Here is a 26,502-nt window from a genome sequence, read left to right as displayed (position 1 = left end):
AGGGAGACTGTATTTGTGATAAGCAGGTGATGGAGTCTAGATAGTATGTGTGAGAATTCTGAAGACTTGGACTTTTCAACATAAGATGTTGGCCAAGGTTACTAGTCAGTGTCTTAAGGTCCATGACCTTATCACAGAATGAAGCTGATCTGCTCACTGATGAGAGAGGGGCCTGAGACCCAAGGGGTCTTCATCTTAAAGATCTCTCAGTGTCTTTCGCCCTGAATCTGAAAGGTTACTGGTGTGATTATTGTCCTGTCATGTAAACCCTGTATAATTGTTAAGGCACTTGTCTTTTTTCTGTAAGCAGTCTCTAGATGTTTGTTTGCCAAAGCTGGTTTGTTTTTCTCTAAACTTCAGTCTGCAGAATTTCTGTTGATTTGGGTTCTAGTTCATTAATTCATTCTCTGTCTTTCTTGTCTTCTAATTTCAGCTACTATATTGCTCAATTCTATTTTTTTTTTTTTTTTTTTTGCCTGGTGAGAGACCTCCCAAGCTTGCCTCCATCTCACTGTGTTGCCAAGTATGACCTTCAACTTATGTTGCTGAGTCAGGAGACTCACAGCAGTAGCTGGAGACAGGAAAGAGGAGTTTCCTCTATTCTGATTGGTGGTTTTTCATGAATGTTTGTTCTATAACAAGATTTTCACCTTGTATTTATTTACTTGTATTTATTTGCAAGTAGAGAGAGAAAGAATATGAAAATAGGTGTGGCAGGGTCTCTAGCCACTGTAAAGGAACTCCAGACATGATCCACTATGCATCTGGCTTTATGTGGGTACTAGGCAATTGAACCCAAGCCATCAGGCTTTGCAAACAAGTGTCTTTAACCACTGGGCTATCTCCCCAGCCCCATGTTTTCATCTTAAATCCTTTAAAACTTCCACTTAGAGGATAGGTTTCTCTTACTGCTAAAGTACACTGTACAACTTCTCCACAAGTATCTAGAATGATTTGAGGTCTCTCAGATCTGAAAAGCAGGTCTAAATGGAGACAGCCTTTTATTTCTGTGTTGGTAGTTATTAATCTTCTGCCTGTCTAGCTGGGGGTCTGGATATGTCTCTTCTAAACCTCTAGTTTCTATAAAGTTAAAAATGTCAGGGCTAGAGAGATGGCTTATCAGTTTTTAAGGCACTTGCCTGCAAAGCCTAATGACCCAAGTTCCATTCCCCAATACCCCCGTAAAGCCAGATGCACAAGGTGTTGCATATACTTGGAGTTCATTTCCAGTGGCTGGAGACCCTGGTGTGCCCATTCTCTCTAATATATAAATAAGATACGTTTAAAAATGTCTTCACACCGTCTTTGTGATGGGCAGTTGTGTCAATATTGACTCTGTGAGCTTTGGGAGGCTGACCTGGACCCAGTGGTTTCCCTCCCACCTTTCTTACTCGCAGCTTTCTGGGTGCCTCTCCAGTGTCCCACTTTCTGGGGCTCAGCAGCTGCTCTCCCTGTAGACCCCAGCTTGCTTTTTTTTTTCTTCTTCCTTTTCTGCAGGTGAGGAGATGCTGTATTTTGAGAGAGCCTCGAAGAGAAAGGATGTGGTGTGGGCTGAAGGGGCCTCTTCCTCATGCCAGCCTTAAACTGTGACACAGGCAAACAGACTTGCTAAATTCCCCCCCCTGCTGTGTGGAAGCCCCTTCCTTATTTAAGTTTTAGAAGTATTTTTTATTTTTTTATTTGAGAGAGAGAGAGAGAGAGAACGGGCATTCCAGAACCTCCAGCTGCTGTAAATGCTCAGGCACCACCTTGTGTGTCTGGCTTACATGGGTCCTGGGGAATCAAACCTGGATCCTTTGGACTTTGAAGGTAGGTGCCTTAATTGCTAAGCCATTTCTCCAGCCTTTTTCTTTTCTTCTTTTTTTTTTTTTTTTTTTTTCCTGTTTTTTGTCTTTCAAGGTAGGGTCTCGCTTTAGCCCAGGCTGACCTAGAATTCACTATGTAGTTTCAGCATGGCCTTGAAGTCACAGCGATCCTCCTACCTCTGGGATTAAAGGTGTGCATCACCATGCCTAGCTCTGTTTCTTTTTTTTTTTTTTTAATTTTTTTGCCTGTCTTTTTCTTTGTTGATCCTCACTCATCTCTTTTCAGGGCGGTGTTAGTGCTGCTTGAAGAAGCATCCTTCTCAGGCCTTCCTTCCCCCCTGGCAGGTTGGCACAAGTGTTAATGGCTAGAGACCCTGGGGCTTCAATAGTATCTTGGGTGCTCCACATTCATGAAGCAGGACTTGGGCTCTGCACCAGACATGACTTCTTAGAAACCCTATTCTCCTGTGCCAAGGGAGAAGGGAGTTGCAAGAAGCATGTTCTTGTAGGAAGATCATAACCACAGAAAAGAAAAGAGCCTGACACCTTGTTGTTTTAAATGGAAAAAATAAACCAGGCATGGTAGTACATACCTGTAATCCCAGCCAGCACTGGGGAGGCAGGGGCAGGAGGATCAGAAAGAAGTTCAGATTCATCCTGAGATACATAGTGAGTTCATTGCCAGCTTGGGCTGCATGAGACCCCCATTAAAAAAAAAATCGGTGGATATAAAATAACTCCTTGGAGGGTTGAAACAATGATATTCTGACTATATAAAGTATTACCCTTTTCGCTTAGGTCAGAGGGCATTCATATAAATGCTGATGGGGCCCTGGTGAGGACTTGGGTCTCTGCAGACTGTATTCTGTTGGGAGGAGAGGAAACACCATAGCATCTCATGATTGCATCACAATGGGACAGCCACTGTCGTTCGATCTTTCAGTGTTTCCAGGGACTCTGAAAATATGGAGTTTTCAGTGAATGTCAGTAGCATATATTTGAATAGAAGTGTAGCTCCTGCTTGGCTCACTTCATCCTAAATGATTGGACTCTGCACACCACTGTAGGGCCGAGAGACAGAAGCTCAGAAGTTACGTCATTTGCTCAGAGTCACAAAGCTTCTCAGTATATCAGCCTACATGGCCCTCTTCAGAGTTTGTACCTTGAACCATCAGACAATTTACTTTGCAGTCTATTCCATTAAAAAGAAAAGGAAACAGAAAACACCAGGAGACGAAACTCAAGACTTTTATGTGCAAACATTTATTTGCAACTTCTGAGCTAAGGATTAAATAGGTGTAAAATTATATGTCAGGATCCAGCCCAACAGCTGACCTTGGCACACATCCCAAACCCTGTAGGGTAGACGGAGTCATTGAGGTAGCCAGCCCAAACCCAGCCTGCTGGCAGCGGGCTTGCTGTTTGAGGCTGGCACATTGACAAGCCATGTTGTTTGCCATGTCTCCTCAGCCTGCTCGTCATCCTGCCTGTCGGCTGCAATGTGCACACCTGTGTTCTGCACCCAGAAACAGGCGGGCTCAGAACTTCTTCTCTGTGGTGATGGGGGATAGCTGAGGATGGGATGGACACTGACTTGTAGGTATCAGGACTAGCAGTTGCAAAAACAGAACAGCAAACCCCTTTTAGGAGAGGGAGGAAGGGAGAGAAATAGGGAGAAAAGGGATAGAGAGGGAGCGAGGGAGGGAAAAAGACAGAGAGAGGGAGAGAGAGAGAAACAGAGGTTAATTTGAAGATGGGGTTGGTTTAGTCTAGTGTCCAGGAGACCTCTCAGGTGGTTTCCCTTAACATGGAGTGGTGCCAGCAGTTCTAAAGTCAGCTACAAGAAGAGGACAGGGAGTTTAGATGGCCTGGGTTGTCTGCATTGGATCGGCCTTGGCCTTGGCCCCAGCCCCTCCCTTCGTGTAGTTGACTACTGTTCATCTGTCCAGAAGGTTGTAGGTAGCTTTGCTTGGGACTTCAGGAGCCCTGAAGACAGTAATGCTTGCCATTAGCATAGAACACTGAGTGTTGACATTGAGGTGGACAGGACGCTGAGAATCACCAAGGTTTTAGTGGCCCATGTAGTAGTGGGCTCCCAGCCAGAGCAGAGCAGTGACCGATTGCTTTTCTATAAATTACTCATCCAAATAAAATGAGACCTCTGGACTTTGCATTTTCTTCTTGGCTGGGGTGTGTCCAGGGAGGAAGTCTGAGCAGACCATGTCCTTGTTACAAGGCCATCACTTCACCCTCGTAGAGCCCTGGTACGCGCCTGGCTGGCTCCCAGCTTACTGATAACACACATCACCAAGCATGCCCAGTAGGCTGTTTCCTAAGTCTAGGTTTGTCCTTCACAGGGTATGACCACTTAGGACTCTGTATACCTTAGGCTGGAATTCAGATCCACGCACAGTGACACCTCCTCCAGCCAAGCAGCTGGAAATCCAAGTTATAAGCTTAAATAAAACATTTGAGTCTATTGGGGGACATAAATTCAAACTACCACAGACAGCTTCCATGGTCTTGGACGATAGAGGAGCAAGCCTGTGGACAGAGCTGTTCTTCTCCAGCCAGGTCACTGTTCCCTGACCTGGTCAGTGAGTGGCACTGTGAAAGTCCAAGCCAAGGTGACCTTCATCAGTTTTCTTTGTTTCTTCTTGGTGCTGCTGGGGCTTGAACCAAGGGCTTCATGCATGTGAGGCCAGCTACACCCCAACCCTGACCTTTTAAGCTAGCCCAGAATCCTGCCCTGCCCATCCCTGCTGGGCATATTAGGGTGAGGCCGGTTGGCAGGGCTGTGTGATCAGGCTCTTGGTCGCTCCCAGCAGTGTTGGCGTGTCTGCGCGGTGGCGGGCCGTCCTCTCTCACCGCTGTGCTGCTCTCTGGCCGGTACTGAGCACTGAAGCAGGCACAGTCCCATGAGCCATGGAGTGCCAGGGTCCTGCTGGGAGCATCATTTTCTTGAGTATGTTTTGCTCTTATTGAAAATTATCGAGATACTTCCAGAAAGTATGCCTGAGTATTCATTTAGAGGGTAGTTTGGTCAGGAAGTTGTAATTGGTCCTCACTGGACATTTTCTTTCTTTCTATCTTCTTTTGTTTTTTTGTTTTTCAAGGTAGGGTCTTGCTATAGCCTAAGCTGACCTGGAATTCACTATGTAGTCACAGAGTGACTTCGTATTCATGGCAGTCTTGCTACCTCTGCCTCCCGAGTGCTGGGATTAAAGGTGTGCCCTCCAGGCCTGGGTCTCTTCTTTTATTAATCAGCTAACAGCTCTCCTGTAACCCTGTGTGTGTGCGTGTGTATGTGCATACATGAGCGTGATCATCCATGAATGCTTTTTGTTTTTCTTGAGACAGCCTCTTGTTATATGTAGCATATGCTGGCCTCAAGCTTGCAGTCTCCTGCTGTAGCTCCTGAGTGCTGGGATACAGGCACACATGACCACAACAAGCTCATGTGGATATTTTTAATTCACTTTTCATCTGATTGTATTTTAGTCCCTGGAGGATTTGTCAGTCGTTCATCTGTGGACAACGCCAGGGATCCGAAAATGTAGATCTTGGTGTGTGGGGCTGGGGCTTGGGGAGGACACCATGAACACTGGCCCTGAGGCTCTGGAGGGCCTAAGGTGCTGGGATGAGTGTCTTAGGGTAGCCTCCGTGCACCCGCCCACTCTGAAGATGAGGTCACCCAGCCTGGAACTGTAACTGTGCTCCTTTCTGACACGGGACAGTGAAAAGCACAGGTGGCTCCTGACAGCTTCCTAATGTGGGCATGGGCCAGCTTTTTAAAATGTGTTTTTATTTATTTTTAAAAGATTATTTATTTATTTATTAGAAACATGGGGGGGTGGCTGCATGCCAGGGCCTCTAGCCACTGCAAACAAACTCCAGATGCATGTACCACCATGTACATCTGGCTTACATGGGACCTGGAAAATCGAACCTGGGTCCTTAGACTTCACAGGCATGCACCTTAACTGCTAAGCCATCTCTCCAGCCCTATTTCTGGTTGTTAAGCTGGGCATGGTGGTGCACACCTTAGTCCTAGCACTTGGGAGGTAGAGGTAGGAGAATCGCTGTGAGTTTGAGGCCACCCTGAGACTACATAGTGAATTCCAGATCAGCCTGGTCTATAGTGAGACCTTACCTCAAAAACAACAAAAAAATTAAAAATTATACATATATTTAATTTTTGTTTATTTTTATTTATTTGAGAGAGACAGACAGACTGAGAAAGACTGAGGCAGAGAGAGAGAGAGCGAGAGGGAGGGAGGGAGGGAGAGAGGGAGAGAATGGGTGCATCAGGGCCTCCAGCCACTGCAAACAAATTCCATATGTATGCACCACCTTGTGCATCTGGCTTACAGGTTTACTAGGGAATCAAGCCTCCAACTGAGGTCCTTAGCCTTCACAGGCAAACACTTAACCACTAAGCCATCTCTCCAGCCCCATTCTTTAAAAAAATATTTTATTTATTTGACAGAGAAGGCGGGGAGAGAATGGGTGTGTCAGGGCTTCCAGCCACTGCAAACAAACTCTAGACGCTTGCACCCCCTTGTGCTTCTGGCTAACATGGGTCCTAAGGAATAGAACCTGGGTCCTTTGGCTTTGCAGGCAAACGCCTTAACCACTAAGCCATTCCTCCAGCCCGTAATTTTTTTTTTTTTTGAGGTAGGGTTCTTGTGCTAGCCCAGGCTGACCTGGAATTCACTATGTACTCTCAGGCTAGCCTCGAACTCCTACCTTGGACTCCTGAGTGCTACAACTAGAGGCATTCACCACCATGTGTGGCATGCACTAGCTTTAACAGTAACCCAGGTGGAAAGCCTGGTAAGAGGAAGGACTCGCATCAAGCTGCCTTTTTGGTTTAGGGAACCAAACCCAGGGCCTTAAATACATGAGGCAACCAGTGTATCACTGAGCCACATATCTCAGCCCTTAGGCTTAGTTTTTTGTTTTTTTTTCTTTTTTTCACTCTGGTCCAGGCTGACCTGGAATTAACTCTGTCATCCAGGGTGGCCTTGAACTCCTAGCAATCCTCCTACCTCTGCCTCCCGAGTGCTGGGATCAAAGGCATGCGCCACCACGCCCGGCTCAAGCTGCCTTTTTAAAAACAAAAACAAACACAAAACAGCACAAAGCTTCTGTGCCCAGGCTGGCCTCCATCTTTGTATAACTCCTGAATCTCCTGCTTCCACCTTCTAAAACCTATGCCAGGTTTTAGTCTTCAGATGACAAGGGAACCAGCCAAGCTGAGATCTTAGGTTCCCTCAGTTGCTGTCAGTGCAGGCACTGCCTCCCGGTGCCCAGGCCCCTGGTGCATTGCTCCTCATAGACCACGGGCAGAGGCAGAGCAGCCTTGAACAGCAGAGGCTGGTTGCCAGGGTGCTGGGAAGTGCTAATTGGCCTCTGAGTGGAACAGGAGGTACTGTTGGAGGGACTGTTCTCCTCCCTTGATAAATACACTCCCTCTGGCAATCTCGTTAATATTTAAAAATAAAGTGCTAAATCTATTAAGCCATCGTAATTTAATTTTTGTGGAGTTGCAGTGGTGCCAGCATGGGATTGTGTCCTGAGGTCTTTGGGCTGAGTTTGAACCATTACCCACTTCAGTTCTCTAGGAGTGTGAGGTCTAGGGATAAGAGAAACAGGAGCCGGGTGTGGTGGTGCACACCTTCAATACCAGCACTCCAGAGGCAGAGGTAGCATTGAGGCCACCCTTAGATTACCTAGTCAATGACAGGTCAGCCTGAGCTGGTGCCAGACCCTACCTCGAAAAACCAAAAACTAAAGAGAGGGTACCATGAACCTCCAGAACCCATCATCTGTGTGTTGGTGAGCCTGCAGGCGGGACTGAAGAGAGCCACCAGGCAGGCTGCTCCAGGATTCTGTGTTGAATGTAACAGGAGCTTTTGGTCTTTTCCCGCCCTCCCGTCACACCCCTTTCCTCTTCAGTTTTCCTCCTGCTTCGTTTTGGTGGAGACGGTTTCCTGTTTGAAACACTGGGCTCGGGGATGTAGTTGAGTTGCGAGAGTGCTTGACTAGCGCACTCGAAGCCTGCATTCTGTCCACCACCCCTGCCTCATGGCACAGCACTCTGGTGTGTGCAACTTTGAGGCCAGCCTTGGCTACATGGGACCCTGTCTCAAGGAAAAAAAAAACAAACAAACAAGCAATTGAGCACATCAAAGTTACACTAGGAGAAGCAGTCTTAGAGCCCACTCCAGTTCTGCAGTGGGGTGCTGGCTGAAGACTTGCTCTGGACAGCAGGCACGGCCTCCACGCACAGGCTGCTCTGGGAAGGCTGCCCCTCGCTACTCGGAGCCCAGGCTGGGTAGTTTCGCACACATTCTCGGAAGTCTCCTGCCTTCCTGGGGGAAGCATGACTCTGAGCTCCAGTGTTTGACGAGCTGCTGGTATCATCAGCTACAATGAGTGGCCCCTTCTTGCTGACAGATGCCTAACACATAGATTACCCCACTAGTCTGTCACAGTCTTTGAGACTGATGGTAATGTGATTATGAAACATTATCCTCACCAGACAGGAAGAAGAATAATCTTCTCAAAAGAGAATCTGGGCGGGGAGCAGAGGAGAGTCTGTGGAAGGATACATTGAAGTCTGGTGACTCAGATTGAGACAAGGAGGGTCATAAATTCAAGGCCAGCCTGGTCTTATTTATTTATTTATTTATTTATTTATTTATTTATTTATTTGGTTTGCACTGGAGGCCAGAGGGAGGAAGTTTGGGTGAAGTGTTAGCTTGCCAGCTCAGAAGCTCTAGGGCAACAAGGACTCACTAGGGGCCTGTGACTGGAGCAGGGATGAAGGGCCTTGATAGAGCAGAAGCTTGGTGGCCCCCCTCCCCAAGGTAAGGTCTTGCTATAGCCCAGGCTGACCTGGAATTCAACTGTGTGGTCTCAGGGTGGCCTTGGACTCATGAGTGTGCCACCACGCCGGGTTTTTGTGCTCCCCCATACAAAGAATGTGTGGTCACAGTTTACAAAGGGAAGAACTAAGCAAAGACCATGTCCCAGGACGGCCCACTGTCCTAGGGTGTGCTCATGGATGCTCCCCAGGCACTGCGTGAAGCGGGGAGCTATCAAGGTCATTCAGCCCAAACAGACTGGGAGACTGTAGGAACCTTCGCTGTGAACAGAGAACACCTTTGTCTTAGAAAGGAGGCCACATCATGACCACGCGGGTGAGGGTAGTCTATGGGCATGCACATAGCTGTGGGTCCTGCCATATACTTTGGAAAACTCGGCAGTTTTCTTACCCTTGTTCCCTCACACAGGTGTAACATAGTGTGTACATTATTACATGTGATGGATTTTTTAAAAAGATTTTTATTTTTATTTATTTATTTATTCGAGACAGAGAAAGAGGGAGAGAGAATGGGCATGCCAGGGCCTCTGGCCACTGCAAACAAACTCCAGTTGCATGCACTACCATAGTGCATTTGGCTTATGTGGGACCTGGATAATCGAACCTGGATCCTTAGACTTCACAGGCAAGTGCCTTAACCGCTAAGCCATCTCTCCAGCCCCGGTGTGATGGATTTTTTTAAAAAAAATTTCTTGTTTATTTTTTATTTGTTTATTTGAGACTGACAAAGAGAGAAGGAGGCAGATAGATAGATAGAGAATGGGTGCGCCAGGGTCTCCAGCCACTGCAGACTAACTCCAGATGCATGCACCTCCTTGTACATCTGGCTTACATGGGTCCTGGGGAATTGAGCCTTGAACCACGGTCCTTAGGCTTCACAGGCAAGCCCTTAACTGCTAAGCCATCTCTCCAGCACTGTGATGGATTTTTTTTTTATTGAAATCAGTTTTTTTTTCTAAATTTTTATTAACATTTTTCATGATTATAAAAAATATCCCATGGTAATACCCCCCCCCCTTTACCCTTTGAAATTCCATTCTCCTGTGATGGAATTTTTTGTTTTTTGTTTTTTTTGAGGTAGGGTCTCACTGTAGCCCAGGCTGACCTGGAATTCACTATGGAGTCTCAGGGTGGCCTCGAACTCAAGGTGATCCTACCTCTGCCTCCCGAGTGCTGGGATTAAAGGCATGCGCCACCACTCCTAGCTTATGTGATAGGTTTTTAACTAAGGAAATTGTGGTATTCCTCAAATGAGAACTTTTCACTGATTAGTTTGCCATGGTATAATGTCACCTGATTTTTTTCCCTAGAGCCTTGTTGCACTTGGAGCTCAGGTTGTAGTTGTGCCTTGGATAGCAATACAGACATAAACACCCTCAAGCATGCTTCCTTTTTGGCAGAGGGTACCTCAGATTCTGTCTTCACTCCGTAGGAGAACTGATACTTCCTGTCAGTCAGTCTTTCTATCACTGACTCTCAACTCAAAAAATAAGCTTTCCTAATTTTGCCTTAGAAAATTCTTATCACTCCTCCTCTCTTAATATTTTATTTATTTGTTTATTTATTTGACAGAGAAAGAGGCGGAGAGAGAGCACGGGTATGCCAGGGCCTTTAGCCACTGCAAATGAACTCCAGACGCATGTGCCACCTTGTGCATCAGGCTTACGTGGGTCCTAAGCTTCACAGGCAAGCACCTTAACTGCTAAGCCATCTCTCCATCCATGCTCTGTTCTTGTTTAAAAGTTCAGCTTCTCATGGTCACATAAAATGCCTTCTCCAGAGTCTATTTTGAACTCAGCATGCTTCTCTGTGCAGCTTGTCTTTAGAGCAAATCCCTGCCAGGAGGAGCTACTGGATGTAATGTGAATGTGTTGCTTCTGTTTGTGTGGCCCAGTTGCCCTCTAGAGGCAGTTACCAGTTTATAACAGTTTGTGTCCATGGACAGGTAATGAGAGGGTGTTTCCTTATGCCTTACCAGTCCTCATCAGATTTTAGCTTCAGCCTTAGGTTTTGTTCTTGTTTGCAGAGCGTTAGAAGAGTTGAAGAAACAGGGCTCCTTGCCCTAGAATTGTATTTTTTTAAATGTTTGTTTATTTATTTATTTATTTGTGAGAGAGAGAGAATGGGCTCACCAGGGCCTCTAGCTGCTGCACATGAACTCCATGCCACCTTGTGCATCTGGCTTATGTGGGTTCTGGGGAGTCAGACCTTGCTCTTCAGGCTTTGCAGGCAAGTGCCTTAACAGCTAAGCCATCTCTCTTATTTGTATATGTCTGAGTGTGCGTGCCACGGTGCTTGTATGGAGGCTGGAGGACAGCTTTGAGGCCTCCCAGGTACTTTGTATTCACCTCTACATGGGTGCTGGGGATTGACCCTGCCCAAGCAAGCACCTTAACTGCTGAGCCATCTCCCCAGCCCCTGGACTTGTATTCTTTAAATTGTTCCTAGTTGAGAGGAATTTAGTGGGTCACCAAAAAGGTCCAAACCATGGTTGGCCTCCTTTGCCCCTCACTGCAGCCCCCAATCTAACTTTTATGTCTTTTTTCCTCCACGATCTATATCAGAATGTCGATGGGCCCAGTAGAGCTCAGGTCGTGCACAGGCAACAACTACTGCTGTGAGATCATGAATGCAGCAGCCACTTCATGTCCAGAGGACTCTCTTCCAAAGCCTCTGCCCGTCCTGTGGCTCTTATTTTCTTTCTGCCCCCTTCTGCAATGTTCTCTGTAGTGAGCCCTGGAGGGTGTCTCATTGAGATGTCACATCGAGTGCTGAGCACTCAGCAGTCTTTCTTTTCTTTCTTTTTTTTAAAGACTGGATCTCATGGTTGAGTATGACCCTGAGTCTTGGAAGGTGTGATAAAGAGGTTTCAGTGCTGAACACTCCTCTGTCACTTCTTCTCAGCACTATTTTGCCTTTTGAGTCATCCCAGAGGTCACTGCCATCTGAAAAGAGAAGCTTCCCTAACCAAAAGTGTAGAGTAGCATTAATATATGGGTATGGACATTAAGAGGTGCACGCCTTTAATCCCCGCACTTGAGAAGCAGAGGTAGGAGGATTGCCATGAGTTCAAGCCCACCATGAGACTACAGAGTGAATTCTAGGTCAGCCTGGACTAGAGCAAGACTCTACCTCACACAAAAAAACTAGTGTTTACTGGATAGTTTGGTGAGCCTAATATATGCATTTAGCCAGACACCAGCAGGCATTACACCCTTAGGGCTCATGACCTCCTCCATCATAGGTTTTCAGTATTAGGCATGTATTCCCTTCTGTGGAGTGGGCTTCCAGTCTAATTAGAGAGTGGTTGGCTTTCCCCTATAACAGACATGACACTATTGCACCCATTGACTCATTTGGCCTGATTCCTTTTTAAAAAATTTTTTTTGTTTAATTTTATTTATTTATTTGAGAGTGACAGAGAGAGAGGCAGAGGAGGAGAGAGAGAGGAAAAAAATTGGCATGCCAGGGCCTCCAGCCACTGCAGACGAACTCCAGATGTATGCACCATCTTGTGCATCTGGCTTACGTGGGTACTGGGGAATCAAACCTGGGTCCTTAGGCTTTGTAGGAAAGCAACTTAGCTTTTAAGGCATTTGCCTGCAAAGCCAAAGGACCCTGGTTCAGTTCCCCAGGACCCAGGTTAGCCAGATGCTAACAGGGGACATACGTGTCTGGAGTTCGTTTGCAGTGGCTGAAGGCCCTGGCATGCCCATTCCCTCTATCTCTTTCTCTCTCTCCCTGCCCCCCCATCAAATAAATAAAAATAAAATATATAAAAAAGGATATCAACTCCTTCAATTATGCCTGTCACTTGTGCGATATGGATATACATGACTCCCATGAAATGAAATACTGTCCTTGTCAGTACCTAAGTTCTTAGTTTCTGTCAGTAACTCTGGTTCTGATAAGCTCTTTTAGGCTTCAGGACAAGAAAGTCGTGAGAATGTAGCAGTCATCATTGGCAGCCTTTCCAGAGCGGAATGTTGATGAGGAGGTTATTCAGGTGTGGAAGCTGGAAGTGGCCATCACAGCATGCTCTGTGCCAGGCTGTAACTCATTAATTATAAACAGCTAATGCCTACTGTTCACCTGACACTGTAGGGGAAGACACAGCGCCCATGTTCGTGAGGAGCCTACAGCCTCTGCAAGAGATAGCCCTGCGTAAAAAGGTTCTGTGTGCGGAGAGAAGGAAGCAGAAGGTGGGAGTGAAATGAGATCAGGACGTGGTGGGAAGGGTGCGCGGATGAGTCAGCAGTGGCCCTTTAAGCCACAGACACCCAGGCAGGGGTGCATTTCAAGAACAGAGCGGGCTTGGCCGAAAAGGTAGCCAGCCCTGCTATGGTGGCAGTGAGCATCTCCTCTCACTGAGGCCTCAGGCATTCGCTTTCTGTGGCCAGGGTTCCCTGCAGGCTGTGTGATGTACGATCAGATATCTTTGTGTTCTGTGCTTCTCTGAGGCCTGTGCCTAGATGTGGGTACTTCACAATTTTCAATTCTTGGTTATAATTAGGATTTCTATTCTGATCTATACAATGATGAAAAGATTGTAAATAAGAAATTACATTTTTTTGTTTGTTTGTAGAGGTAGGGTATCACTCTAGCCCAAGCTGACTTTATTATATTCACTATTTAGTCTCAGAGTGGCCTCAAACTCTCAGGGATCCTCCTACCTCTGCCTCCCACGTGCTGGGATTAAAAGTGTGAGGGCTAAAGAGATGGCTTAGTGGTTAAGGTGCTTGCCTGCAAAGCCAAAGGACCCAGGTTTGATTACCTCAGAACCCACGTATAGCCAGATGCACAAGGTGGCACATGCGTCTGAAGTTTGTTTTCAGTGGCTGGAGGCCCTAGCATGCTCATTCACACTCATTTCTCTCTCTCTTTTTCAAATAAATAAAAATAAAGTATTTTTTAAAAAGCGTGTGTGCTGGGCATGGTGGCTCATTCCTTTAATCCCGGCTCTTGGGAAGCAGAGGTAGGGGGACCGCCATGAGTGTAAGGCTACAGAGTGAATTCCAGGTCAGCCTGAGCTAGATGAGACCCTACCTCAGAAAGCAACAACCACCAAAAAGAAAGAAAGAAAGAAAGAAAGAAAGAAAGAAAGAAAGAAAGAAAGAAAGAAAGAAAGAAAGAAAGAAAGAAAGAAAGAAAGAAAGGAGGAAAGGAGGAAAGGAGGAAAGGAGGAAAGGAAGAAAGGAAGAAAGAAAGGAGGAAAGAAAGGGAAAAGTATGTGCTGTCACACCTGGCTAAAACTTACATTTTTTTTTTTAGGTTATAGCAAAGAAATATTCAACCAATATGAGATTAAAAAAAAAAAACCCCAGGGAAAATATCAAACTTTGTAGCTCCAACCACTCTAGCCAATGACAAGTTTCCAAGTCTGATAATTCTGACCAGCAGCAAGTCTCTGGAGTTCCAATTCTGCCCCTACAGCTAGGCTGCTCACAATCCTGGAACACTTCATCTGGGACTGGCAGCTCTCCTTAGCAGCCATCTTGTGGTCCTGGCATCTCTACTGGGTCTCCACTGCAACCCCATAGTCCATCTTCATGGCTCCATCGGGTCTCCATGCAGGCATCCAGCAAACCTGCTTCACGCTGCCCATGGCTTGCTTCTCGCCTCAGCTTTGTCCTTCTGTGCGGGCGGCAGTGGGGTCTCACGCCAGCAGGGGTCACATGGCAGCCCGCACACGCCCAAAACATACATTCTTGTGTAAAAGTTTTTAATTTATTTATGTGTGTTGGCGGTGGGGGTCAATAACAGGGTCTTGGCTTTGTGTATGCTGGGAAATTGAACCTGGGTCGGCTGGCTTTGCAAATAAGTACCTTTAAGCACCGAATCATCTCCCCTACTCCAAGCACTTACATTTCATAAAGATGGTGAACGCTGAAGCCCTGTCGAGTAAGTGATTATCAGAAACTGTCCAGTTCATTTTTGTTTAGATAACTTTCTGTTTTGTTTTTCGAGGTAGAGTAAATCACTTTACTCCAGGCTGACTTGGAATTCACTATGTAGCCTCGAACTCACAGCTATTTTACCTCTGCCTCCCAAATGCTGGGATTAAAGGCTTGTGCCACCATACCTGGCTAGATATCATTTTATGTCTAATCACATACATAGTTAGATAATCCAGATAACAGACAAGGAGAGTGTTAGAAATGTTTGCAGGATACTTCATAGCTGTTAATTTTAATACCTTAATTTAGTACTGGAAAGCAGCCTGGGATAGTTGATGGCTTCTCTGCCTCAGGGAAGGGCTATGAATGCAAAGTTGCATTGAGCTGTTCCTCTCCCAGTTTTGAGATTCTTTGCTTGTTAATATGTGCTACCCCACCTCCAGTTTTCTTTAAACACTTTCTGGGTGAAAATTATCACACCGGTGCCCCCCAAAACATTTAAATAGATGTGATAAGGGTGTAAAGTGTGTTGCCAAAAAATGTCTCGCATCTTTTTTTTTTTTTTTAAAGGCCTTGCATGGTGGCACACACCTTTAATCTCAGCACTTGGGAGGCAGAGGTAAGAGGATTGCCCTGAGTTTGAGGCCAGTCTGAGACTACATAGTGAATTCCAGGTCAGCCTGGGCTAGAGGGAGACCCAACCTCAAAAAAAAAAAAAAAAAAAAAAAGAGAGAGAGAAAAGAAAAGAAATATAGCTTATTTTTTTTTTTAATTCATTTTCATGGGGAGAGAATGAGAATGTGAGAATGGGCATACCAGGACTTCTTGCCACTTCAAATGAACTCAAGATGCATGGCCACTTTTTGCATCTGGCCTCCTGAGCGCTAGGATTAAAAAGGTGTGTACCACCACACCTGGCTTGTCCACCTTGTTTAAAAATGTTTTATTTTTATTTATTTATTTGACAGAGAAAGAGGGAGAGAGAGTGAGAGAATGGGTGTGCCATGGCCTCCAGCCACTGCAGATGAACTCCAGACACATGTGCCCCCTTGTGCATCTGGCTAACGTGGGTCCTAGGGAATCGAGCCTGGGTCCTTTGGCTTTGCAGACAAATGCCTTAACCACTAAGCCATCCCTCCAGCCCTTGTAAACTTTTTTTTTGCAGCAGGCCAGAAGCTTACTAAGTAGGTTAAACAAGCTGGTCAGTGAGTTCCAGGGATCCTCCTGTCTCCACTTCCCCGTCACTGGGGTTACAGGTACATGCCACCACACCTGGCTTTTTAGGTAGGTGATGCGGATGGAATGCCAGTCCTCACACCTGTGAGAGGCACTTTACCTGCTGAGCCTTCTTCCTAGCCCTAAAAGGAACTTTTTATTTTATTTTAATTTTTTTTGGTTTTTTGAGGTAGGGTCTCTAGCGCAAGCTGGCTTCACTATGTAGTCTCAGGGTGGCCTCGAACGCACATCGGTCCTCCTACCTCTGCCTCTTGAGTGCTGGGATTAAAGGTATGCACCACCATACCTGGCTAAAAGGAACATTTTTTTAAAAGCTTTGGGGTGGATGAAAGGAATGGAACATTTTGAGGAGAAAGTGGATCTGTGTGGCAGCTGTGCTCACTGGAAGGGAGTTGGTAAGCTTTTCTTAGAAGCAGGTTAGTATGGCGAAGCTGATTTGCATATATACATTTTCGTTCCTCTCAGAGGAGGAGGGTGATATCAAACAGAGGAAGGCTGAGATCCCACACCTACTTCTCCTTGGGCTCAGGAGCTTGTAGACAACTCCTTTGTGAATGGCAGGCAGTCTGCCACAGAACTAAGTTACCAGCCTTTTTGTTTTTTTCCTCCCCATTTTTATTTTGATACAGTTTTGCTAAGTTGCTCAGGTTGGCCTTGAACTGGGCATCTTCCTGCCCAGCTTATTTTCTGCTTCTTAGGCTTTATTTAGTTTCCCAGGCCAGCTGACAAATGTTAAAGGGGCACGTGCGTAGGTAACCACTCAGCTTTGAAGTGTACAGACTCTTAGTTTGTTTGCTCTTGGGTTCATTGTGTCAGATTATTTTATTTTTAACCTACAATGTCAGATTACATTGTTTAGTGAGGAATTTTTCCAGGTCCTAGTCATTTCCAGTGTGTGTGTTAAGTGAAACCATGGTACCTGATTCACATGGAGATGAAGACTGACTGGGATTGGGAGGGAGGAAGGGAGAGCCGGTCTTCTTGTTGGAATCCCAGGAAAGCTCTGTGGCCAAGAGGGACACAGGGCAGGAGCTGCAGGCTCGGCTCCAGAGGAGCTCCAGGTAAACCCAAGGCCCGTGGCTGCTTACATGGGTATCTATGTGGAAGTTTCCCATCATGCGTGCCTCTGTGGGACTTCATTTTCTCAGCTGAGCTGTGCTTCGAAGAGATTCCTCCATTCAGAGCCAGGGCTGTTAACCGACAGAGCTGCTAAGGGTCTAAGAAGACTTGAGTGTGTGCTGAGCACCTCAGTGCAACCCCTTGACACATTGAGCTTGGACCTACTAACAACTGTGTGCTAAGTTAAAATTGGTTTTGTTTTTTCCTTTAATGTAAAGAAGAGCAAAGATAATTTAAAAGTGAAAATAAGACACAGAGAGTGTACACAGACTCCTCGTGGGAGGAGGGGATCCAAAATGGGAATCCCAAAATTGGCTTTGAAGTGTGACTCAGCCATTGTTGGTTGGGAGCGTGGTATGAAAAGCAATGCTTTTCAGAAGAAAAGCTCAAATGTCTGGCATCCCTAAGCTCTGGGCTGACTGGTTGGAGACTCTTTGTCCTTAGGACCTGGGTATTTTTCTGGAAGCCGTTTCAAGTCAAAAGCCCAAGACTTAGCAGAAACCAAGCCAAGTGTCTACTTCCTAGAGGTGTGCTTGCGAGCGAGCATTGGTGCTGGAAGCAGCATTTCTACTTACACACTCCTCAGGCCGGCCAGCACGGGAGACTTGCCAAGGTCCTGCAGGTTGAGCCGCTGACCAGTTTGAGTGCCTAACAGAGGGCGGCTTAGCGCATCGCATCGCTGTTAAGATTAAGGGGACTTTGCCTCCGGCAAGCTTAATATGAATTAATAGTGTGCTGAGGTTGTTACTCACCAACCCAAAGCAGTTGTCACCTGAATCTCACCAAGGCATGCATGTGTGGCTAATGGAACACCCACACTGTACGCAGAGCTTCCCACGGTGCGGAAGAAGTCTCGCTGCCTTGCAAAGGCAGGTCAGATAATTGACAGGCTACGTACAATCTTCAGTCATCTGCCGTCAGTCTCCAGGGTGGCATTTCTCCAAGGTTAGCAGTTCTTCGGAACAGATGCACAGGCTGCTGGTGGTCTTGTTGCTGCACCTGGACCCCTCCGTCAGCATGGGCGCCCACTCTGTCAATGCCAACAGCTGGGCCATCCTTAGCGCAGCCAGGATGGAGCTGTGACGCTGCCGTGGGTGGAATGAGCATGAAGCGGGGGCCGTCTGGGGTGGCTAGGGAGGGCTGAATGAGACACCGTGGGTGAATGCCAGCGGGAAGCATTCTGGACCCAACCCAAAGTAGTTTTCTCTGCAAGTGCCTTATAGACTGCCTGTGTTCTTGGAAGTCCTGGTGGGGGGGGGGGGGGGTGTCAGGGGGAGGTTGATGTTTTTGTGGGGGTTTTTCCTGTTTTGTTTTTTGAGGTAGGATCTCACTCTAGCTGACCTGGAATTAACTATGTAGTCTCAGGGTGGCCTTGAACTCATGGAGATTCTCCTACTTCTGCCTCCCGAGTGCTGGGATTAAAGGCCCATGCCCAGCCCTTCTCAGTCTTTATTTTTGCAGCATTCAGCTAGTCCCTGTGGGTGATGAGAAAGGCTTTTAGTAATGTGTGCTCTGTGTGACTTTCTTAGTTGTAATGACAAGACCAGCACATGCGGCAGCACTAGCAAACAGACAGAATGTCAACAAAAGACAACATTTGTCGATGGGTTGGAGAGAGGGGAAGGTGGTAGACCTGGGTTTGAAGGTTTTGTGGGAATGGCATGGCAGTAGAGCAGGCAGTCTAGTGTGGATCAGCAGCAGCCTGTGGTGAAGGAGGAAGCATGGATGAAGAAAAAGCTACCCGGCAGTTCTTTGCAAGAGGTGAAGATGGGAAGCTTGTTCCTTCTGAGTAATCATTTAAGCCCTGTGGCTGCTTGACACCTTGATGGGGACAATCTGTTTGAATAGGTATTAAACCATAATGGGGGCTAGAGAGATGGCTTACTGGTTAAGGCACATGCCTGCGAAGCCTAAGGACCCAGGTTCAGTTCTTCAGGTCCCACATAAGCACATGGTGGCGCATATGTTTGGAGTTCGTTTGCAGTGGCTAAAGGCCCTGGTGTGCCCATTCTCTCTCTCTGTAATAAATAAATAAATAAAAATAAAATCTTAGAAAAAAACAAGCATAATGGTAGTCTGGCATGGTGACACATACTTGTAGTCCCAGCACTCAAGCTGAGAAAAAAAAGTGGACCAGGGCTGGGGAGATGGCTTAGTGGTTCAGCGCTTGCCTGTGAAGCCTACGGACCCTGGTTCAAGGTTCAATTCCCCAGTACCTACGTAAGCCAGATGCACAAGGTGGTGCATGCGTCTGGAGTTCCTTTGCAGTGGATGGTGGCCCTGGTGTGCCCATACTTTCTCTGTGTCTGCTTCCTTCTCTCTCTCTCTCTCTCTTGCTCTCAAATAAAAATAAATAAAAAATTTAAAAAGTGAACCAAACTCCTGAGTGGTGGCCAGGGACACCGGGCTCATACATGTTGTTCCTCACTGACCTCAATGGAGGCACTTGGAGAAGCTGGAGCCTGGCAGTTGACAGTGACTCTTGTGTGTCTTGCCTCTTAGGATGGTTAAGGTGATCGCACAGGATAAGGAAGTGTGCATCTGAATGCACAGTAAATCTTGGAAGTTGGCAGTAGCAGTGTGTCTTGAAGAGTGGCCCTTGGGCCAACCAACAACATTGATGTCACCTGTGAGGTTATTACAAGTGCAGATTCATGGGCCTCACTCAGACCTGCCAAAAGGGACAATCTCTGGGGGCAGGTGCTGATGCAGATGGGGGAGACTGGGGTAAGTAAGAAGGCTAGGCCAGAGGCAGTCCTGAGCTGAGGGAGGCTGAGGGGGGAGGAGCGGTTGCGGCCTTGGCAATGTGTGAAGGGAGGAGGTAATTCCTGAGTACCTAAGCCATGCACTTGTTAGCTGCTTGTTTTTAGTTACTGACAACTGGTTTAGTGTGTGGGAGATGAAAGGAGGATTTTAGGGCATTGGGGACATTTATAGCCTACATAATAACCCTACCACAGAAGCCAGTGACAGCTGTGATAGACAGTTTATGTCTGTACTTAGGAGCAGCTCGTAGGCTGCCCTCAGATGTGACCCTGCGCTGCTTTAAGTGCCGTCCAAGATGTGGCGCTGCTCATGTTGCGTAGGCTTTGAGGTTTGAGGCTCCCTTCCCTTAACTTGCAGCCACTGGAGGATGAACTCTGTGTCTGGTCTGTTCTCTGGTGCGGGAAGGTTAGGGTGAGTGTATCTTCCAGAGCAGAGCTGGCTGGCTTTGAGGCCACTGCCTCTTTTCTGAAAGTGTTCTGACATTAGCCTATGGCTCATAGCAATGACTTGAAAACTTGCGCAAGAGTTCTCACCAGCACTTCATGCTGGCCAGTGGGGTCTTGGCACTGAAAATCGTCCCATACTTCTTGTTCCCTCTACCAGCACAGACCAAACCGAGCTGCTTGGGTTAAGTCAGCTGGTGTCTTCCTTTCATCATTCAGTCATCATTTGTTGCCCATTATGCACAGGACACTGTGATAATAGTGTGCGAGTCACTAGACCCAGGTTGTTAAGGAGCTGAAAGTGATAGCCAGAGGCTGTGTGCACCCAAGTGAGGAGGAATGGCCCAAACAGTAGGCCCTGTCCTGCCCGAGGCCAGCTTGGAAGCCAGCCAGGTGTTGAAGATTTCCACCTTCAGATACTGGCAGAACTAACTTGTAAATTGGCCTCACTTGTTAGACACCCCTTTTCCCAGGGAGGAGGGGAGTGAGTCATTTAGAATGGCTGGTTGGGAAAGAAGGTGTTTAACTCTTGCAGCTTCTGTTAAAAGAGCTGCATGGTTCCACTATGCTATGGAGGTAACCTCCTAGTTTGTGCCCTAGAGGGACTTCAGGAGCATCCACTCAGAGAGCACCCAGAGGCAACTGGCAGGCCAGTCCACATACTTTATTATTCAGTGTTTCACGAATTTGCATGCCATCCTTGCACAGGGGCCCTGCTAATCTTCCCTGTACCATTCCAGTCTTAGTATATGTGCTGCACTTAGGCTGCTTGGCAGATTGGGCGGGAAGCAAGCAGCTCCATCATCCTTTTCTCTGTGCGTCACAGGCCACCATGTTATAAAGGTGGCCAGGATCGTTAGATTTCACATCTGAAGAACAGAGAGGTCTGGGGCATGATTCTCTGACCATAAGCAAGGGAGAGTGGTCAGAGTGCAGGCACCTTTTAAAGGTTTGTTTGTCAAAGTGTTTTGGATCATCAGGGAAGGTAGTTTGAGTATTTGCAAAGCAGGTAGGATGTAATCTGGAAGCTGATGGCTTTTCTTTTTCTTTCTTTCTTTCTTTTCTTTCTTTCCTTTCGGCAGTATTTCACTCTAGCCCAGGCTGACCTGGAATTCACTATGTAGTCTCAGGGTGGCCTCAAACTCATGGTGATCCTCCTACCTTTGCCTCCCAAGTGCTAGGATTAAAAGCCATCTTTTTTTTTTTTTTTTTTTTTGCTGATGGCTTTTCTAAAGCTACTGGGTATTGGCCAAAATTCCCGAGTCCTATAGGACACTTCAGAAACATGTTCTGAGTCGTAGGAAATAGAGATGTAGCCATGGGATGTTAGACCTGAGGAAGGCTTTGAGGTCCCCAGAAGAAATAGAAACCCAAGCTATGTGGTGGCTGTTTCATCCTTGCTTTTGAGCTCACCTCTTGTTCCTTCTGCTTTCTGTAGTGAACACCTACCTCTTCATGATGCAAGCTCAAGGCATTCTGCTGCGGGACAACGTGAGAACCATTGGTGCTCAGGTGTACGAGCAGGTGGTCCGCAGTGCCTATGCCAAGAGGAACAGCAGCCTGAACGACTCAGGTATGTTTTGGTGATGGGGTGGTCTGGCCAGAGTGTCTCTTTCCAAGAGGCAAATTTGGCACATTATTTTCAAAGGAGAAAAGTGTATTGAGAAAGAAGCTTGCCACAAGAGTCCTAGCTCACTCACTTCTGTGGACAGTGTCAGTAGTAGACAGCCTCATGTTGCTGAGATGAACTTTTAAACCAGACAGTTATGGAAGAAGGAATATTTATTGACACAGATCATGGGGAAGGTTTTTTGTTGTTGTTGTTGTTTTATTTTTTTGTGGTAGGGTCTCATTCTAGCTCAGGCTGACCTGGAATTCACTATGTCATTTCAGGGTGGCCTTGAACTCACGGTGATCCTCCTACCTCTGCCTCCCGAATACTAGGATTAAAGGCATGTGCCACCATGCCTGGCCCAGGGGAAGTTTTATAATGGCAGAAGAAGCTGGTCTGTTTTCACAGGTCCTTGCAGAGAGAGAGAAGATCCATAAGCAAACCCCCAAAAAACCACACCACACAGCACGCTTAGGAATTCCAGGCAAAGTTTAGGCACTTTGTATATTTTTGGACTGGAATTCCAAATCTACCACCACACCTTAGGGCTGGACTCTAGGATCCACCCACAGTGACACCTCCTCCAGCTAGATGGCTATAGATCTAAGTGACATACTTTAATAAAAGCCTGAATATATTGGGGATCATCCATTCAAACTACCACATTCTGCCCCTGGCCCCCAATAACTTCATAACCATCTCACGTTGTATATTGTCAAATTTAAAGGTCCCACAGTCTTTATCAACTTAAGATTTAAAAAATTGTTTTTGTTGTTTTTTATTTCTTTGGTTTTTCAAGGTAAGGTCTTGCTCTAGCCCAGGCTTGAACTCACTTTGTAGTCTCAGGGTGGTCTTGAACTCTTACCTCAGCCTCCTAAATGCTGGGATTAACAGTGTGTGCCACCATGCCTTGCCCAATTTAAAATACTTTTAAAGTCCTAAGTCTTATCTGAGGTTTAAGATTGTCTCTTAGTTATGAGCCCTGTAAAATCAAAACAAGTTATGTACTTTCAACATGTAAAGGCACAGAGTAAACTTTTTTTTTTTTTTTTTTTTTTTTTTTTTGAGGTAGGATCTCACTCTAGCCCAGGCTGACCTGGAATTGTCTGTGTAGTGTCAGGGTGGTCTCCAACTCACAGTGATCCTCCTACCTCTGCCTCCCAAGTGCTGGGATTAAACGTGTGTGCCACCATGCCTGGCAACATTTTTAACTGTTATAAGGCATAGCAAGGAGAGTGGAACAATGTAAACTCAGTAACCATCAAGCAGACATCAAACTTTTGCAGCTTAAGTCTGATATCATAACTAATGACTGACAGTCTCTAGATTTTCTAATTTTGCCCACCAGCTGGGCTGGGTAGCCAGGGAAAACATTTATCCAAACCAACAGCTTCCACAGTAGCCCTTGCACAGTCCTGGTATTTCTCAAACATCTTTGGGTCTTCATGCAAACCGTGGTCCATCTTCCAATGGCTTTGTAAGCCTATTGGGGTCATCACATCCTGCCATGTGTTGCATCTCAGCAGCGGCTCCTGGAACCATGTGTGTGCTTCATGACCCATTCCATGTGTTTTTATAAAAGACAGTGATGTGGAAAGGTCTTCACCTTTAAGATAAAGTAAAAGAGTGTGTGTGTGAGAGAGAGAGAGACAAACAGACAGACAGACACTAGGGGTTGAACATAGACCATTGTATATGTGTTTTCATAAAAGATAATGATGTGGAAAGGTCTTCACCTTTAAGATAAAGTGTGTGTGTGTGTGTGTGTGTGTTACTAGGGATTGAATGTAGGCCATTGTACATGCTTTACCATGTGCCCTACCACTGAAGCTACCCACCAGCCCAAAGCTGTTTTTCTTTTGGACTTTGAGAACTTGGTAGAAGTAACTTCTATTGCCTGGAGGCTTTATGTTGCCAGGCATGGCTGTTTCAGGATTCCCTCTTGGCACACATTCAAGATTGGCTGGTGCTTTATGAGAGTCATGTTTCTGTGGCTTTGGACTGATCCCACCAACCTTGGTATAAATGACATGTGTGTGTTTTAAAATACTCTTCAGCCAGGTATGGTAGGGTGTGTTTGTTGTCACAGCACTTGGGAAGTGGAGCCAGGAGCATCAGAAAGAAGCTCATCAAAGTGAGTTTGAGTCCAGCTTGATCTACATGTGACCCTCTCTCAAAAGGAAAAGGGTGGAGCTGGGCGTGGTGGAGGTACTCAGGAGGCAGAGGTAGGAGGATCACCATGAGTTTGAAGCAACCCTGAGACTACATACTGAACTCCAGGTCATCCTGGGCTAGAGTGAAACCCTACTTCAAAAAACAAACAAAAACAAAAAGGGAGAAAGAAAGAAAGAAAAGGGTGGGCTAAGGAGGAGATGGCTCAGTGGTTAAAGGTGCTTGTTGCTTGCAAAGCCTGCATGCCTGGACTTGACTCCCCAGTACCCATGTAAAGTCAGATGTACAAAATGGTACACACGGGCTGGAGAGATGGTTTAACCGTTAAGGCGCTTACCTGCAAAGCCAAAGGACCCAAGTTCAATTCCCTAGTATCCACATAAAGCCAGATGCACAAGGTGGCACATGTGTCTGGAGTTTGTTTGCAGTGGCTAGAGGCCCTGAAGCATACATTCTCCACCCACTCCCCCTTAAATAGATATTTCAAAAAATGGTGCATGTGTCTGAAGTTACACACACACACACACACACACTCCAATGTGCTTGGGAAGTCAAGAGAAGGTGCTGTGTCTCAGTGGGAAGTGAGACCCTTAACAGAAGGAACGGCGTCCTAATTTATCAGTGTGCACTGCTGGCTAAGTTAGTAGCAGCAAACAGGTAACCTTTTTTTTTTTTTTTTAATAGTGTCCTGGTGTTGTGGCACACATTTTTTTTTTATTTTTATTTATTTGAGAGCGACAGACACAGAGAGAAAGACAGATAGAGGGAGAGAGAGAGAATGGGCGCGCCAGGGCTTCCAGCCTCTGCAAACGAACTCCAGACGCGTGCGCCCCCTTGTGCATCTGGCTAACGTGGGACCTGGGGAACCGAGCCTCGAACCGGGGTCCTTAGGCTTCACAGGCAAGCGCTTAACCGCTAAGCCATCTCTCCAGCCCCAGATAACCTTTTGACTCTTCGGGTTTGCCAAGAGCAAGCAGAAGACTTCCCGAAGCTTTTTAGATGCTCCTCATTCTGCTGGCGTGCGCTGCCTGAGGTCTTGGCTGTTTGTGCCCAGCAGAGGAACGAGCATGTGTGCCATCAGGTTTTCAGATGGTCTCACACATGGTTTCAGGGGACTCAGCCAGGGGCTGTCAGGTAAGGCAAGATTTGATGGTGTTTCTTCAAGTCTGCATCCTTGTGTATGCTAGGATGTTCCACTGAGTCACACTGCCAGCCCCTCTACTTTCTACATGCAGTGCAAACAACCTCAGGGTGTTGTATGTATGTATGTGGTGGCTTGGCCACATGACTTCCTAAGGCTTGTCCCAAACCTTCTAGTGCCCAGCGTATGCTGGATGCTTGACTTGATTTTTTCATGTAACTTTCTCAGGTGTTCAGGAAAGTCACTCTTGTCCCCAATCCCCAGGATGAAGGTGCCAAGGCACTGAGAAGTTACAGAACTTCATGAAACTTTCAGTCAGGGTTAGGTCACCGTCTTTCCTTTGTTACCTTTGTGTCCCCACTGCCAGGGACTGCCTGGCACACAGGGCATGACCAATGTAAGTGCTGTAACATATTTCTGATGACATCACATCTTGGCTCCTGTGTTACCATCTTTTTTTTTTTTTTTTTTTTTTTTTTTTGGTTTTTCAAGGTAGGGTCTCACTCTGGTCCAGGCTGACCTGGAATTCACTATGGAGTCTCAGGGTGGCCTAGAACTCCTACCTCTGCCCCCCGAGTGCTGGGATTAAAGGCGTGTGCCACCACGCCCAGCTGTGTTACCGTCTATTCTTGATGAATGAGTGTTGGGAAGGAAATACCACCCCATGGGAAGCTTATCCAGGGAAAACCCACCATTCATGTTCATTTTAGCCTCACACAGTCTACAAGGGTATCTGCTCAGTTAGCCAGAGGCCTGTAACCTCTGACTTGGTGACCCCACTTCCTTAGCCTGCACTGGAATTCTGCCAGGCAGCCACCCAACGCACACACCTTACAGCCTTTATTAAACTAAAAATAGCTAAAAAGCTCAGTGTGACATTTTAGTAACGTTAGCCTCTAAGCTTACAAACCCAAGTGGTCAGTGCCTTAAGAAAATGCACTTGGGGGCTGGGGAGATGGCTCAGTGGATACAGTGCTCACTGCTCAAGCCTGAGTACTGAGCTGCGTCCTCTCCAAAGCCTATATGAAAGCGGGAGGCCATGATGGGCGTCTGTAACCCCAGCACTGATGCGCAGTGTGGGATGGAAACAGAAACGTCCACAAGCTCCTGGCAGTGAGTGCAGCAAAAACACCAGGCGAGGGGACGTCTCAAGAGAACCCCACCTCCAAACGAAGTGGGTAGGTGAGGATGGACTCCAAAGTTGTCCTTGATCTCTACACACATGCAGCATGTCCTGTGGTCGGTCAGAACTTGGAGTCTGGAAATAGGCTTGATGATGTGCCTTGGAGCAGCTTCCTGTTGTCACTGAAAGGCATTGGGATATAACATGTCACATCCTATAGGACTTCCCATGAGCTGAGAGACGGGAACTAAGGAAGGGAGTTCCAAAGAGTCTTGGCATCCAGAGATTCCTCCAGG

General features: G+C 46.7%; 1 protein-coding gene and 1 pseudogene across 2 annotated transcripts in view; one reads left to right on the top strand and one right to left on the bottom strand.

The window, feature by feature from the left end:
- B4galt5 (beta-1,4-galactosyltransferase 5) overlaps positions 1-26,502 on the top strand; it is a 75,634-nt gene that overhangs the window by 30,515 nt on the left and 18,617 nt on the right. The window contains exons 1-2 of one of the 2 annotated variants that reach the window (XM_045157184.1): positions 1,754-1,809; positions 21,597-21,731. In XM_045157184.1, coding sequence (XP_045013119.1) covers positions 1,767-1,809; positions 21,597-21,731 — 178 coding nt within the window. In that variant the 5' untranslated portion in view covers positions 1,754-1,766. Of the gene's footprint in view, positions 1-1,753; positions 1,810-21,596; positions 21,732-26,502 lie in introns of those variants that run through there. The other variant, XM_045157183.1, reaches the window with a different exon arrangement.
- Positions 20,822-20,918, bottom strand: LOC123463143 (annotated as a pseudogene).

This window comes from Jaculus jaculus, chromosome 8, assembly GCF_020740685.1.
Source record: "Jaculus jaculus isolate mJacJac1 chromosome 8, mJacJac1.mat.Y.cur, whole genome shotgun sequence".
Classification (NCBI taxonomy): Eukaryota; Metazoa; Chordata; class Mammalia; order Rodentia; family Dipodidae; genus Jaculus; species Jaculus jaculus.
The sequence above is the reverse complement of the archived record's forward strand: the minus strand, read 5'-3'. Positions and strand labels throughout refer to the sequence as shown.